This window comes from Perca fluviatilis, chromosome 11 (assembly GCF_010015445.1).
Source record: "Perca fluviatilis chromosome 11, GENO_Pfluv_1.0, whole genome shotgun sequence".
NCBI lineage: Eukaryota > Metazoa > Chordata > Actinopteri > Perciformes > Percidae > Perca > Perca fluviatilis.
In genome coordinates, this window is record NC_053122.1 from 27405006 (window position 1) to 27420191 (window position 15186).

The 15186-nt window shown below is 41.8% G+C and overlaps 1 protein-coding gene across 4 annotated transcripts in view; it reads right to left on the reverse strand.

The window, feature by feature from the left end:
* The window catches only part of LOC120568100 (semaphorin-6B-like), a 33485-nt gene that overhangs the window by 5560 nt on the left and 12739 nt on the right, over positions 1-15186 (reverse strand). For all 4 annotated transcript variants that reach the window (XM_039815331.1, XM_039815329.1, XM_039815330.1 and 1 more), the window contains 14 exons: positions 12712-12835; positions 11593-11704; positions 10729-10789; positions 10561-10623; positions 6613-6711; positions 6426-6516; positions 6049-6168; positions 5327-5415; positions 4988-5205; positions 4770-4901; positions 4332-4481; positions 3993-4169; positions 2680-2820; positions 1692-1769 (listed from right to left, as the gene is read on the reverse strand). In XM_039815331.1, coding sequence (XP_039671265.1) covers positions 1692-1769; positions 2680-2820; positions 3993-4169; positions 4332-4481; positions 4770-4901; positions 4988-5205; positions 5327-5415; positions 6049-6168; positions 6426-6516; positions 6613-6711; positions 10561-10623; positions 10729-10789; positions 11593-11704; positions 12712-12832 — 1652 coding nt within the window. In that variant the 5' untranslated portion in view covers positions 12833-12835. The remainder of the gene's footprint in view (positions 1-1691; positions 1770-2679; positions 2821-3992; positions 4170-4331; positions 4482-4769; positions 4902-4987; positions 5206-5326; positions 5416-6048; positions 6169-6425; positions 6517-6612; positions 6712-10560; positions 10624-10728; positions 10790-11592; positions 11705-12711; positions 12836-15186) is intronic.

Sequence of the window (15186 nt, forward strand, 5' to 3'; positions counted from 1 at the left end):
ATGCTTACCTAAATCATGAACCCAAACACCTACAGAGTGAAAACAATGTCAGCCGGACCAAACTGCATTACATCCTATGCTTTGGTGTGTTTGTGTATGAATGTGAGTATGTGTTAACTTCCTCCCCTGACTTTGGCAGGATGGGAGCGCTTGAGGCAGCATTGTCTTATTGTAACGCTGTTACGTCTCGTCTCCCGTCATCTGTGGAGACACAGAGTTGAACTACTCCCCTGCCTGAGACAGGTTATGACCTACTGCTGTTATGTTGGACCTGGGGTACCACTGTCTCAACTTAAATAGCATGAGTTCATAAGCTGTAGTATCCTTAATTCACCAAATACAGTTATGTGATCTGTCATGGTCCAACATAACAGAAACAAATGAAGTTATACCTGATTGAAAATAACTCATCAATGTTAAAAATGACTTTTTATATGAACATGTTTACATTTGCATATGAAATTGTACATTCATGGGGAGATTTGTTCATAGTAATCAATCAAATTGATATGGCGCATATTGATGTGTCATCCAGTGTAATAGGATACACTATTGATCCCATTATTGATTTTCTCCTTTTGCTTGCCATCCCTCAGGGAGGTCAGAGGTCAGGGTCAGACACACAGATGATGATGAGAGATGGAAGCAGGGATTGCGATACTGGGTACAGTACAATGTTTGACTTTGATACCAATAAGACCTCATATTGTTTATGGGAATATAAATGTGTAAATGATAATGATATAAAAAAAAATTATTAATTGATAAAGGTTGGTATTTAAAATCAAATACTACACACCCACACATCTTACAAAATAAAATAAATATACCTACACAATAGAAAAATAATCTGAACTTTTACATTATTCAAAACTACATTTAAAAATGATACCATTATTTTTTACAGCTTTATTTAAACTTCCTGACTAAATGATTACAAAACACAGACAGAGGATGTGTGCTGTGGTTCAGTGGGCTCTTGAATCATCAGAGTGTGTTCATTGACACAAACATGACCTGTTTAAGTGAAGACCACAATATTGCATTATTTTACTGTGAGAACCTTAAACACATAAAGAAGTAAAACCTTTTACACTTAACTAAATCATATTGTTATAATAATATAAGGACACCATGTTAGTAGTAGATACAGTGTGTTGGCTTATTTTAAGTAACTATTTACCAGAGCGTGTTTGTTTAGCCATTTTTATTTTTTTACATTTCTTTACTTATTTATTTATCATTTTCCTCTTTATTGCATTGCATTTGCCCACAGTTTGATTTCAATTACCGAGCAACAAGTGTCGCTGTCCACGTTGTTTCAGTTCTTTCTGTTTCTTTTGTTTTGTAACTATCTCCGTGATTCTCCTTGAGGAGGCATTGTGGAATAAACTAAAATCTAAAGTCTTGGTTTCAGACACAGTAGCTTCAATCCACATCTCTTAAACTACAAGAACACTCTGACATTGTTTGATTTTTAGCATTTGTTCTCCTCATTTTACATAATAAAGTGAAGTATGTATTCAACATGTTGCTTTCCAGACCTTTCCATGTACCACATACAGGAATGTTGCCAATACAACTCTTCACATATAACGACGTGTCCTGAGTTTGCAGACAGCAGGTCTGCAGAGGTAAGAAACTCACAGGTTGGTGTGTGTGTGTGTGTGTGTGTGTGTGTGTGTCCTCACCGTGTGCCTGGTCTCAGGAAGGAGCAGGTGCTGCCTCTGGTCCAGCCACAGTACGGGTCCCTTGAGGCTAGACAACTCCTACACACCACGGGAAATAAAAAGTTAAGAAATGTTGAGTACTGACCAAGGATACTGACCGTTCTGACCTGATTCTCCCAGCGGCCATTTTGACCATTTTTGCCGGAAACTCTACCGGGGAAACTTTGACAAAGTTACCTATCAAACCTGGGAACAAGTTTTACGGCTATGGATTTAGCAGGGAAGTTAGCTTAACTATTGTCTAACTGGCTAACGAGGTAACTAGCTGGGTAAAGTGGGCCGTCAAAACCCTAAAATGTGAAAAACTGTATGTTCCAATGGAGATTTGTGATACATGGCTACTGTGGGAATCTTGTTCACAGTGCAGGGTTCTTCTTCAAAAGATCTGCATATGTGCAGTAACAAACAAACGCCTTCTCGGTATTCACAATAAATCTATATCAAGAGGATGTTGAAGCCTCTTGTGTCAAAAAATTTGCCCAGATTAAAGCTAGCTGTAGCTCGACAATAACATGCTGTTTAAACATCAGCAGAATTGCATTAGATTTTAGGGGCGCCCCAGTAGCTACCCTGGTTAAGCCTACACCCCATGTACTAAGGCCTGTAAGAGTCCTTACAGCAGCGGCCCTGGTTAGATTCTGAACCTCTGCCCTTTGCTGCATGTCATCCCCTCTCTCTCTCTCCCCTCTTCCCTGTCAAATCTTCAGCTGTGCTATCAAATAAAGGCGCAAAAAAGCCCCCAAACAATCGTCCTAAAAAATTATTTTATTAAAACAACTGCACTAATAGTGAGTGAGAGCAAAGGGGAAAAACTAAAGTTGGCCAGTAAGTCGTCCCTTGGCTAATGGCCATTGATATATTCAAACGGACCTAATTATCATACAAAGAAACATCGAGGGAATGAAAAAATACTCTCCGAGGCAAAAACCGGTGCCTGTGTGTCACGTACTTCATGCAGCGTGAGTGCAGGTGGCAGCGAGATGTGGGCACTCGGACCAGACAGGAGGGGAAGGCCAGCAGCAGACTGTGACTGGTCCGGTCCAACGACAGAGACAAGAGCTGACGAGCCTGAGGAGAGTCCTCGCCACATCTGGAGACAGCGAGACACACAAGTGTGAAGACGGGAGGCAGAGGGTAAGGAGCCAGCAGAGGGAGGTCATTGTATGCTTTTTGGCCTTAAATCAAGTTGTGACAGGGTCAAAGGCTTCATCTGTTGGTACTTCAAGTCAGACAGACCCATGCCCTAACCCTTACACAAACGGTCACAACATCAGCAGAGTCCTGCACAGACACTGCACAGAGCCAGAGCTGTGTGCTGGGAAGAAATAAACTCTGTTGCCTGTCAGCGGATGAAGCCAAAACCCCTATTTTTCTGCCACCATTTTTGACAGTCAAGTCTTTCACTGTAATACGCAAGACAAGAATTATAATGAAGTTGCAAAGGTTTTCTGCTGCTACAAGAGCTTAGATCCTGGATGACATGAAAACAGGAATAGTTTGTATACATTCTGATCAATTCAACAACACACAATACGCTTATTTTCATTATTAAGTGAAATAGAGCTGAAATGTTTAGTTGATCAATCAGTTTACAACCTCTCAAATATGCAACTTTTATGCTTTTTTTATCTTCTGGTTTTGGACTGTTCACATAAAACAAACAATTAGAAAAATAACCTTGGACTTTAATATTGACAATTTACAGTACATTTCAACATAATTGTTATGCTATTTATTAAGTGAATAATTAATCGAGTCACATTAATCGATAATAATGATTGTACGTTGCAACCCTAAAATCTAACTCTTTTAACTATATATGTGAATATATCTGTAATAGATCAGTCCTTCCTTTTTTGTGATTATTGTGGGCAAAAATCCTTGATTGTGCGGCACGTTTTCTTAAAAAATGCGATGGAATATGCGGGATATTTATGAAATTTTATGCGATGAAATTGCGGGAACTTGCAAAAATTTTGGGAAGTTGCAAAAACTGACTGATGAAAAAGAGAGAAAAAAGTGATTCCCCCAACACCCTGCTTTTCGATGATGTTCACGTCGCATAATTACGTCACTTCATAACGTTCCCTTGGCAACAGGGGAAAATGGCTGCTCTTGTGTGAAGTAAACGCAACATTTTTCAACTTTCTGCTAAGATATATATCTCCAGAGGCAGGCAGCATGAGACCTGATCTGGAGCAACATGTCAAAATGTATTACTTAATGGAGATCAGGGGCACATATGTCTTGACTCCTACTCACTTCTCTGGGTTGAATCCTTCCACCTCCTCCAGAAACACACTGCCGTGGGTGACAGGATCTCCGCTGGGAATCATTAGAAACTTCAGGATGGTTCCTCGGGTTGAGCCCAGGAACAAGACCGTTCGGTTCTTATGGGGACCAGCTTCTGTGTCCACCACCATGGCTGTCAGCTGGTACCTACATACATAGACAGATAGATAGTGAAAACATATTCTCCACATTTTCCACCTTTATCCTTCTTACAAGCTATGATGTCTATTTTCAGATTTATGCTTTGCTTTTTCATGCCATGCAGAGTTCTGCACGGGCGCTATCAAACATCTGAGTCCGCATGCGTACCGTCCCATAGTCTTGACGATCCAGGGTCTGTGCCCCAGCAGTGGAATGGTCTCGTCCATCAGTGGGTGGGTCTTCACAAAGTTCAGCACCTCATCCGGCAGCGTGGTAGAGGAGCTAAATCTGGATCCCTGCACTGCACATCCCCCTGGTCTGTAGGCAGAGAAAAAGACAGAAAAGTGAGAGTTGGATAGACAGGAAAGGGAGAGAGCGACAGAACTCCAGAGAGAGCGAGAAGAAAAGAGCCAGAGGAGTTCTTTTTGCAGCTGCTGTAAACTGTATTAGAATATTTGCTGAATAGTAGTGAAGTTGCTGTGTGATTGACAGTTGGAGCTTACAGCAAGGGAGTAAGTAGACTATATATGTGAGACAGATGCTCAGTAAAGCAGCACTGCAGTATGATGCCCAAGATCGGCTCCCATACACTTTGCATAACAGTACCTCGGTTTAGGCACCGCTTCGTCCGGCACAGGAGTCCAAATAGACTCGGGGGATTTCTGCTCCTTAAACCGGCCCTCAAAGACATGAGCGAGCTGCTGCATGTCGAACACACACACCGCCGAGCCAGGGATGCTACCACAGAAAAACAGAAATAAGACGGTGATGAGAAAAACAGTAGTTTGTTCTTGTTTGTGTGCACATTGTGTGCATCTCTGTACCTGTTTGGTGGCGTGGAGAAGAGTCCCAGGATGACATCTCGTCCCTGCATGTGGATGATGTTGCTTGTGGCGTGCAAAAGGTTGAAGTAAAAGTGTGAATCTCCCGGCACGGAGCAGTTGAGACGCGCCTTCAGAAATGTGGTCCACTGTTTCTCGAGGACGCGCTGAGAGCCACCCAGGTCTGCCTTACACACACGAGCTACACGGGACACCATCACCTGGAAATATACGTGAGGTTCAGTAAAGTGGAGGGATAATAGAATAAAAGAAGAAGGAAGAAAGAAAGAAAGAAAGAAAGAAAGAAAGAAAGAAAGAAAGAAAGAAAGAAAGAAAGGGGACCTTCTCTAGATGATGAAACTCCATGGCCATCTCTCTGAAGAAGAAATAAATATGAGGCCCCCACTCCATGGAGCTCACAAAGTAGGGCTCTGAAATATAATATGAGAAAAACACAGTTAGAAAAACACACACATACACACACACACACACACACACACACACACACACACACACACACACACACACACACACACACAAAAGAGTAGCGGAAGAGTGCCGGGGGCCAAACTTAACGCTCCACAGTGCCTGACATGGAGCTGTAATAACAGTCACATCAACATGGGCCGCTGCTGTCCACGGGCCTCGCTCATCCAATATTCATGTCCTGTTTAATTTATCATCATGGACAAGAGGATACACATTATTTATCATTTATTCATCCAGCACTGTTCCAGCTTTGACCTGGCCTGGCTTGTTTTTCTCTCCATGGAAAACAGACTCAACTGTTCAATCTATGGCTTGAAACCCTGAATCTGTAGAGTTCAACTAACCTCAATACATCACTCTGTCGGAGCATCTGCCACTTAGAATAAATCTATTACATATCGGCCTTATCATGTTTAGTTTTACTGGCTCTATGACACTCATAAAAAGCCACAACCTTTTTCTTTTAGTAAACTACTGACGATAATGGCGACGGTCTCTTTTCTTTGTTTCCTGGTTGTCTACTGAAGGTGTGCGACTCAGGAGAGTCCTTTCAATGCGTCTGTTTCTAAAAGTACCTCGGAACCATTTGGAGTCGTGTTTGACTGTGCGGAGGGCGGGGCTGTCGCCGAGGCTACGATAGATCACCGCATCGATGGCCAGGAAGTCTGTCACAGTGCCGGTAAAGAGACTGCCATCTGAAAACGACAGAGGTGCACGGAGAGAGGAAAGGAGGAGATTAGGAAGAAGGAGAAGCAGGGGAAGATACAGATGGAGAGATAGCACAAGGTCAGGAAGATTAAAACCAAACAAGCAAGGCAGTGAGAGGTCTGACTATAAATCATTCGTAAAGGTAAACACAAGGGCACAGGCGTTTTAATGTCTGGACGGAGTCTGATGTCTGCTAGAAAAAGCCTGAATTCTTCATCTTTAGTGTGCAAACTGAAGATACTACCTGCAAATAAAGCCACATTGGCATGTCGCGGATCATACGGGCACCGTGCCATCCCACTGACAGGCTCTCCCACCATGTCTAGAGTGTCTCTCTGCAAAAGGAAAAATATATATTTATGTGTTTATCTAGATAAACAAACTGGTAAGCACACAGAGCACGGCCAGCTGACAGATAGATGGATACTAACAGTGTAGTTGGCACACAGCGGGTTGAAGGCGTTTGTTCCACATACAAACAGGCCGCCATGCTGGCTGAGCAAAACCTTGATGAAATTACGGCACTCTCCCTATAGAAAATAACACAAAAGGGAAACGATTAAAGATGAGAGGAAAATCACAAGCTACAGGGCAACGGTTTCGAACTAAAGCTAAGCTCAAAACTACCAGTGAGCGTGAGAAGGCAGCAAGTGTGAAGTGTGAAAAAAATGCAGCTTAAAACAATCCTCAGAGGAAATAACATCCTTAACCACACTCCATCTGGAGGAACAATAGGACGGGGACTTTATAGCTGTCTTCAAAGTGGCGGCTGCTGATTGAGCTGAGATTTAAAGTTGCATTGAAACTGAAACTAAAATGACACTGGGCAGCCCCTCGGTCCCTTTGTGATACTTCAGCAACAGTGTCTGATGACGTGAATTAGCAAAGATGGGAAAAATAATTGTTGGAACTCAACAGAAATTCAGCACTCTTTTCTTGGTATTGAATGATGCTACAGTAGCTATTACTAGTTTTACAGTATGTGTGAAGTTGTATTTTGTTGGAGGACATTTTAGTAACTAATTGAGCGTCAGCGTCAGTTCCGGCAGGTCAAGTAGTCAAGACGCTGCTAACCGCTATTGGCCTACAACACGTGGTCGCATCAGCTGGTCAACTCCCCTCGCTGCTAAATGGCTACTTAAAGTTGCTTTAATTTGCTCCTAACTGCTCGCTGCTCGCATCTATGCAACCCAGCTCCTCCCCCAGCTCCACCTTGTCGTGTATAACGTGACATACGCTTCTATGTCATCGCTGCTGCTCTGTCCATATGGGAGAATAGTTTCGCTCTCCCAGTCTTAAGCTGTGGACCTGACAGAACTAGGATTAAGACAGCAAGTTAGTTTGCATTCAATTTGCCTGGCTCTGTGTAGTCTGGATGAACGGAGGTTCCTTTCCAGGATAATTCACCTCACCACCACATCACCTTGCACTGTCTGTGTGTCGCCATTCTCAAACTCCGTTCTCTTCGGGAAACAACAACAAACTTCGAGCTAGCAAGCTACACGCTGAAAAATGGCAACTTTTGAAGAAAATCTGTATCGTGCAACAAGGCAGGCCTGTTTGGTTCTTTCGGGGAATGATTGTAAAGATTTACAAAGAATCTGTTTATGGCATTTACATTTTCCTCTCATCCCCAAATGCTATGTGAAGTTATAATAATAATAATAATGATAAAAATAACTTTTATTTATATAGCATCTTTCAAGAAACCCAAGGACACTTTACAGAATTACTGTGGCTAAGCTAAAGGAGATTGTAGGCTGTGGTAAACAGGTGGTGTTTCAGGAGTTTTTGAAATATGTCCAGGGATGTAGCATTTCAGATATCAGCAGGTAGGGTGTTTCAGAGGGATGGGGCTGCAACACTAAAGCCTCTGTCTTGAGTAGCCAGACTCTCCTTCAGCGCGCTTTGGAGATAGGGCTGGCAAAGCGAGACTAGGCTCTGTGTACCAGCACGTTTAAAAAAACTCACAAATTATTATTATTAATTACATATTATCTTGTTTGTTTAATCCAAACAAAAACATAACGGGGGCGGTTATGCTGGTTATGCTTCCTGGAGTCTCTGCTGGTGGCCTGGCAACGGCTGTATGGATTACACAGATATAACATATATAAGTGAGTGTAAGACGTGCTTTTGGAAAGAGCCAGGCTAGCTGTTTCCCCCTGTTACCAGTCTTAGTGCTAAGCTAAGCTAACCAGCTGCTGGCGACGACAACATACATCATATACATCTGTACCGTAAATATGTAGCTGGAGCCAGCAGCTGACTAGTCTAGCTTAGCTTAAAGACTGGAAGCAGCCATATTTGCACATCATTTTAGTGTTTGCCAAATGCCAACCAAACAGTGCTCTTGGCATTAATTAATCATGCTTATCAACTAATAGTATTCCAGTGTGTGTTTGAACTGCAGAGGCTAATCAGTGTTAGTTATTATTGTGGTTTAAATGAGACAAACACAATGCTATACAAGACAATGATACAGCTTCATCCAAGCCTGCTCCTGTTAGTACGTTCATCTCTTGTACCTACAAACTTCTGTACTTTTTATCCTGCTTTTTTTTTTTTTTTTTACACATGGTACTCGTGTCACAGCTGTGAATATAGCATTTTTGTAATAACTGCTATCCTAATTTAACTTATTTGTCTCACCTTTTCATTTTTTTTCTTTTTTCTTTTTTTCCTCTCGTTCTATCTGTGTACGCCACAGTCATTTGGGGTGGGGGGGTGGGAGGGGTTTGATGTTAAATTATGACGATCCTTTACATTGTTGTTGGGTTTTGTTGTTGTTGTTGTTTTGAAAATGTTCAATAAATAAACTGTTAAAAAAAAAAAAAATGAGGCTGAGCAAGCAAGAGATGAAAAGAGTTTTCAAATGTGGAATTTTCGTCATCTGATAATATATTGGTAAATAATGTTGTTATTGAGATACTATGAGAGTAATTTGGTAGACCTTTTGTCATAGCAGACCCTCTGATATGGCACAGCAGGAAACGCACAGGTGGAAGTAATTAAAGGAATAGTTTGACATGTTATGGGAATACGCTTGTTTGCTATATCTTACCTGGATATAGATGAGAGGATTAATATTCAGTAAAGACGTGAGGGTGGTATCAATCTTCTTAACTAAAAAATGTGTGTATTTCCCAAACACTATTCCTTTACCAACTTAAGTAATGAATGCATTCCATTCAGTCGTTTCACTTGAGTTCAGTTCCCAGGTATGCTGGCTAACTGGCACACCTGAACACAACAGAGCCATCGTTAATGTTATTAGTTCCACCTGTGCTCTCCCTGCTATAACATTTCAAAATGTCTGCTGTGAGAAATGTCTATTTTTGGACTGTGATAACTATAACTGCATACTTGCCTAATAGATGCTATCGGACTGTAAAGTATTAGTTCTGGTCTTGTACCTGTTCTGCTGTATGTCAGATGATTGCGTCATTTAGTCTGAACCTTATAATTTGATCTCTTCATCTGAGTTAGCTGGCTTTAGCTTCTCCTTTCTGTCTTTTGTCTTCTTCCTCTTACGCTCTCGCCACATCATATTTCCACCTCTACACCTTGGCCAAGTCTTTCTCTTCCCGTCTTGTATCACAGCTTTAATTCCTTTTTTTTTTTTTTTGCTCTTACATCTTTTTTTTTTTCTGTCATCTGTGTTCTTTGAAGCAACACCTCTTTTTTTTCTTTTCCTTTAGTGTTTCTTCACCACTTTTCGTCCACCTACGCACATCCCATCCCATCTCTACCTACACCTCCCTTCCTCAACTGATTTCAAAACGGTTTCCTCCCTGAGGCTGTGTCACTCTTTCTGCTCAGTTTGCTTTGTAATGTTTCCTCTTGCCTCTTTTTCTTTTTGCCATGAGTTCCGCCCAGATAGGATTTTGCCAGTGGCACTGCTACGTTTAAACAATGAAAGCTTATATTTTTGGGTTACACCCTGTCAAGCAAGCCCCCATCCCATTGAATCGTTCTCTTTTGTAGATTTGACATTCCCTTTATATCTCAGAACATGGTCAACTGTCACTTTATCTACACACACAATTGTCCCACTTTCTAGTCTTCCCTACAGGCTATGAATGAGATATATGAAGAAAATTGGCACAATGCAGGTGTGCATGACAATAACTTTCAAGCTCCATGGACATCTTTTTTGGCCTGGGTAGCGTTTCACCGAGCTATGCGATTAAGTGATGCGCTGATTCTGTATCAACAAGATCAAATTTGTGTAAATGACATATGCAGGAGCACCTGCAGGAAATACGTTTTCTCTAACAGCTGTTATGTCTGCCCATGCGTGTGATAGTATAGATGGATGGCGTTGATGCATGTAAGAGTGGATCTCAAAGTCAGAGTGTTGTGCACGAGCGCTGTACCTCGTGTTTGCCCTTCATCCGGCACACTCGGATGTCGTTCTTATTGGATTCCCACGTCCGTTTCTGCCAAAGGAACGAAGCACAGTCAGTTTGTTCTGTGTGTATGTGTACATTATCAGCTGTCAGTGCCTGTTTGGTTTCGTGTGCGTGCAAGAAAATGAGTCCTACCTTGCTGTAGAACATCTCATCACCTGCCATGTTATCCAACTCCACTCTGTACAAGTCATCTCTACAAAACACACAATGTAATACTATTACTGTTTCAATGTAATACTATTGGCTATACATTATAAACAATGGGTAAGAAGGGGCTTAGCAATTCATTTAATGTTTTCAGCCAACATCTTTGACTTGTTTTTAAAAAAAATTATTTGTTTATTTATTTTCAATTAATTTTCAGACTCAAACTGAATTATAACACATTTTGTTTGGGGGATTTCATCTGACGCCAGAGGGGACGGCTAACAGAGTTACAGCAGCTTATGCTACACAACACTCATTTAGCGAAAGAATTGTGTTTGTGTGAGTATATGCAAATGTATGATCTGTGATGCTCATAACAGTGGCCTGCTGTTGTTGTTGTTGTGCATTAGAAAAAAAAATGTTCTCAGCACACCATTTCTGTAAGACCACCTGTATCTGTTTGTTTTTTTGTGACACAAATGCATTCTGGTCAAACAAGCTAAAGCCATGGAATAAAAAATGCGTTTGAATTGTGAAATTTAAATGAGGTGGATTCTATTATATTTGTTCATTTCTTTGGCATTCATCGGTTTGTTTATGCCAAATATCTTTGCATCAGGTGGACCAGATTTGGCCCAGGGAACACTATTTTCCATATATAAGTTATGTGAACAAACAGCTTTCGCTTGACATTTAACAATGATGATTGAATTCTTCGTCGCCACAACAAACTGAAAATGTCCTCTACAGAGTGACAGCAGACAGACGCTGTGGCATCAAATGAAAGCAAAAGGATATTTATGCGAGCACGTCAGTAACACACAGTTGGAGGCGGTTGCCGTTGGTTACCTGGCTCCTATGTAGAGCGTGCGGTTGACTTGGAGGACTGTCTGAATGTGCAGCTCCTGTCTCTGAGCTGAACGATGAGCTCTGCCCAAGAACACCGGATACCTCCGCACAACTGACACGAACACACAGACAGACAGACAAACAGAGTGAAACTTACTTACTAAAAAAAAACGAGAAATAAGGTGCCTTGCTCAAGGATACTTTGACAGTTGATGACAAAGCGAGTACTTTTCCCATCTATATTTACAGTAAAAACTTCTCTAACCTTCACTTTAATAGTGTCTCCACACTTGATGCTTTTGTTTAGGAAAACAGAGCTAATGGAAAGAGATGAATGGTGCAGCAGTTAGAGTACACTGAAACACTTTAATCCTCTCAGTGTTTTTCTTTCCGCTTTTGTTGATGCATGCAGCACCATAATGAGTAAAACTGTGTGCGACCATTATTGTAATGTTATCGTGAAAAAAGGCATTCCCTCCCTCTCCTCCCTTCGGATAAGTGGGAGAGTGCAGATGAGGTGGAGAGAGAAAGTGGCAGTATATGTGAAAGTTTCGAAGAGGAGGACGACGGTCTCCGCAGGGAGCCCTCATCATCAGGAGACAGATTGGGAGAACGTCTCATTGTCCTTGACTGCAGGGGGAGGGAGAGAGGAGCACGTAGCGATCCATCTCCACCTGTCTCCCCGCCTTCTCTCTTCCACCCCTCAGCCTTCTCTCTTGTCATCTGTATCACCCCATCCAATCCAATTGTCTCCCACTTTTTCATCTTCCTGCCCCTCTCAAAATCCATAACAATCATTTCTCTCTGGTCTCTCGTTCTGTCTGTCTTTATGTCTTTCCTTCTCTCTACTACCTATAGGAGTGAAGTCTCTTTATTTATCTGGATGCCTGGGTAGCAAGAAAAAGCACCACCACACCAAAGCTCTGCCCCTTGACCCCCGACGTCCACATCCACCGTGAAGCCATTCATCATCAACGCTGCACATACAGTCACGCACTCACACACACACACACACACACACACACACACACACACACACACACACACACACACACACACACACACACACACACACACACACACACACACACACACACACAGAGCAGGAAGGAAACATACCCTCTACGGGGACGTAGCTGAGTGGACTGGGTTCCTCTGGGAATGAGCCATCCGCCAGTTGAAGCAGCAGGAGAATACATGTGAAGAGAGGAGCCACGGTCGCCATGGCAGCAACACACATGCACTGAAGAGAGAGGGGAGAGAAAAACATCAAAATAATTTTTTTAAATATATGTTGTGTACGCTATATTTTTCTTAATTAATAGGTGACTATGTGTGTGTGTGTGTGTGTGTGTGTGTGTGTGTGTACACACGCTAAGACAGGGTCAGAAGTGCAGCAGGGTGACTGCTGCCACCAACCTGGCTTCAGCAGGGAGCGTATGTGTTTGTATTGTCTGCTTCGGGGGTGTAATGAGGGTCTATTGTCAGAAATGTCACTCCATTGTCACACAGTTTGAATTGAAGGGGATTCTCACAGTCATATAACACACCAAGAGACAAAACAGTCACAGGATTACAAAGCCACTTTGGGAGGTAACGTTCCGTTCACTAATTGGGTTTCTATAGGGAGATGTGAAGGATATATTACGGGTAATTTGCAGCAAAGAAGGAATAGCTGAAGAAAGTGTAAAAAGAAGCGACGAAGGGCGTGACCCGGGTAAGATGGACAATCTTTCCAAGGGTCAAAAGTCAAGTATGCTCTAAATCACGATCAAGAAGAAGGGAAGGGAAAAGATTTTTGGACTTTAAAAAAAGCTAAGAGGCCACAAAAGGGTCACTCTTGTGCTGTGTGAGCTTTGCGCACACATGCACGCACACACGCATGCACGCAAACGCAAACGCAAACACACACACACACACACACACACACACACACACACACACACACACACACACACACACACACAAAACAAGAGTCTACAGCCAGCGGTATTTCAGCACAGCGGTGCTTTGAGCTAAATGCTAACATCAACATCCTAAAATGCTCACAGTGACAATGATAACATGCTGATGTTTAGCAAGGTATAATGTTTACCATTTTCACCATCTGATTTTAGCATGCTAACATTTGCTAAGATACTAGCAAAATACAAAATATATATATTAGAGCTGGGCAATATATCGATATTATATCGATATCGTGATATGAGACTAGATATCGTCTTAGATTTTGGATATTGTAATACCGTAACATGACATAAGTGGTGTCTTTTCCTGGTTTTAAAGGCTGCATTACAGTAAAGTTATGTCATTTCTGAATTTACTAGACTGTTGTAACTGTTCTATTATTTGCCTTTACCCACTTAGTCATTAGGTATATCCACATTACTGATGATTATTTATCAAAAATCTCATTGTGTAAATATTTTGTGAAAGCAACAATAGTCAACACTACAATATCAATGCGGTATGGATATTGAGGTATTTGGTCAAAAATATTGTGATATTTGATTTTCTCCATATCGCCCAACCCTAATATATATAAATATAGTTAAGGATACAAGCAGTAAATTAGACAGGATCTGTCATGATGGCTGATGGTGACAGACACAACAACAGTGTTACATTATGTTATGTTCATGTTTAAAAATTCTGACTGCTGTTGGAAACGAAGGACCTGTGGTAGCGCTCCTTCTATCACTGTGGGTGTTGAAGTCTGTTACGGAAGGCGATGCTTAAGACCCCCACAGTCTCATGCAGGGTGTTGCCATTTAACACAAAGTATAGCTGTGGTTGATGTAAATGGCATTAACTTTGCAGATATTTGGTCATAAACCAAAAACTGGACACTGGAAAATTTGATCTGATGGTGGCACTAGGTGAAAAGTCAGGGGAACACCAAAGTCAATGGGATGCATCCTCCGGGGACCATGAGTATCTGTGTGAAATTGAATAGCAATCCATCCAATAGGCTAGTTGTTGAGGCATTTCAGTTGGGACTGACCGAAAAACAAGTCAAAAACCCACGTTAGAGGGGTGAAACTGTTGAAAACAAGGCCCCCATGCTGTACATCAGCATCTCTTTCACATATAAAGCCAGGAGAGTGGAATAACACTGCTGCACATAAGTTACTACCAGTCATAAAATGTGGCAGCCACGCCATCAAACACATGCTTAAATGTAGAAGCTCTTCTATGCATCTACTCAAATCGCCTTTGGCTCAGCTACAGTGTCTTTGATGTGAGAATACTTTGAAAAAGAAGAGGAGATAGAAAGACAGGACAAACACTAGTAATCAGTTTTTGTCTTGGGTTTTTGCGAGTGCTGCTAAAATCCTAGGAAATGTAGAATTTCATGGAACACAAATGAAAAGAAAGGTTGGAAAGAAAAGAAAAATGTGTGAGCAATATGAATGTCATAAATCAACCTAAACACCGTGTTACATGTTTCCCCCAACCCCCGCTTATTTCCTTTCATCCCCCGTCTCGCTCCGTCCATCACACACCTCCTCCCGTCATTTCTGTTTCTTTATTCCTTTCAGCTTGTCTGTTCCAGGATAAAAACCCTGCGACTATTTTCAAAGATAGAATAAC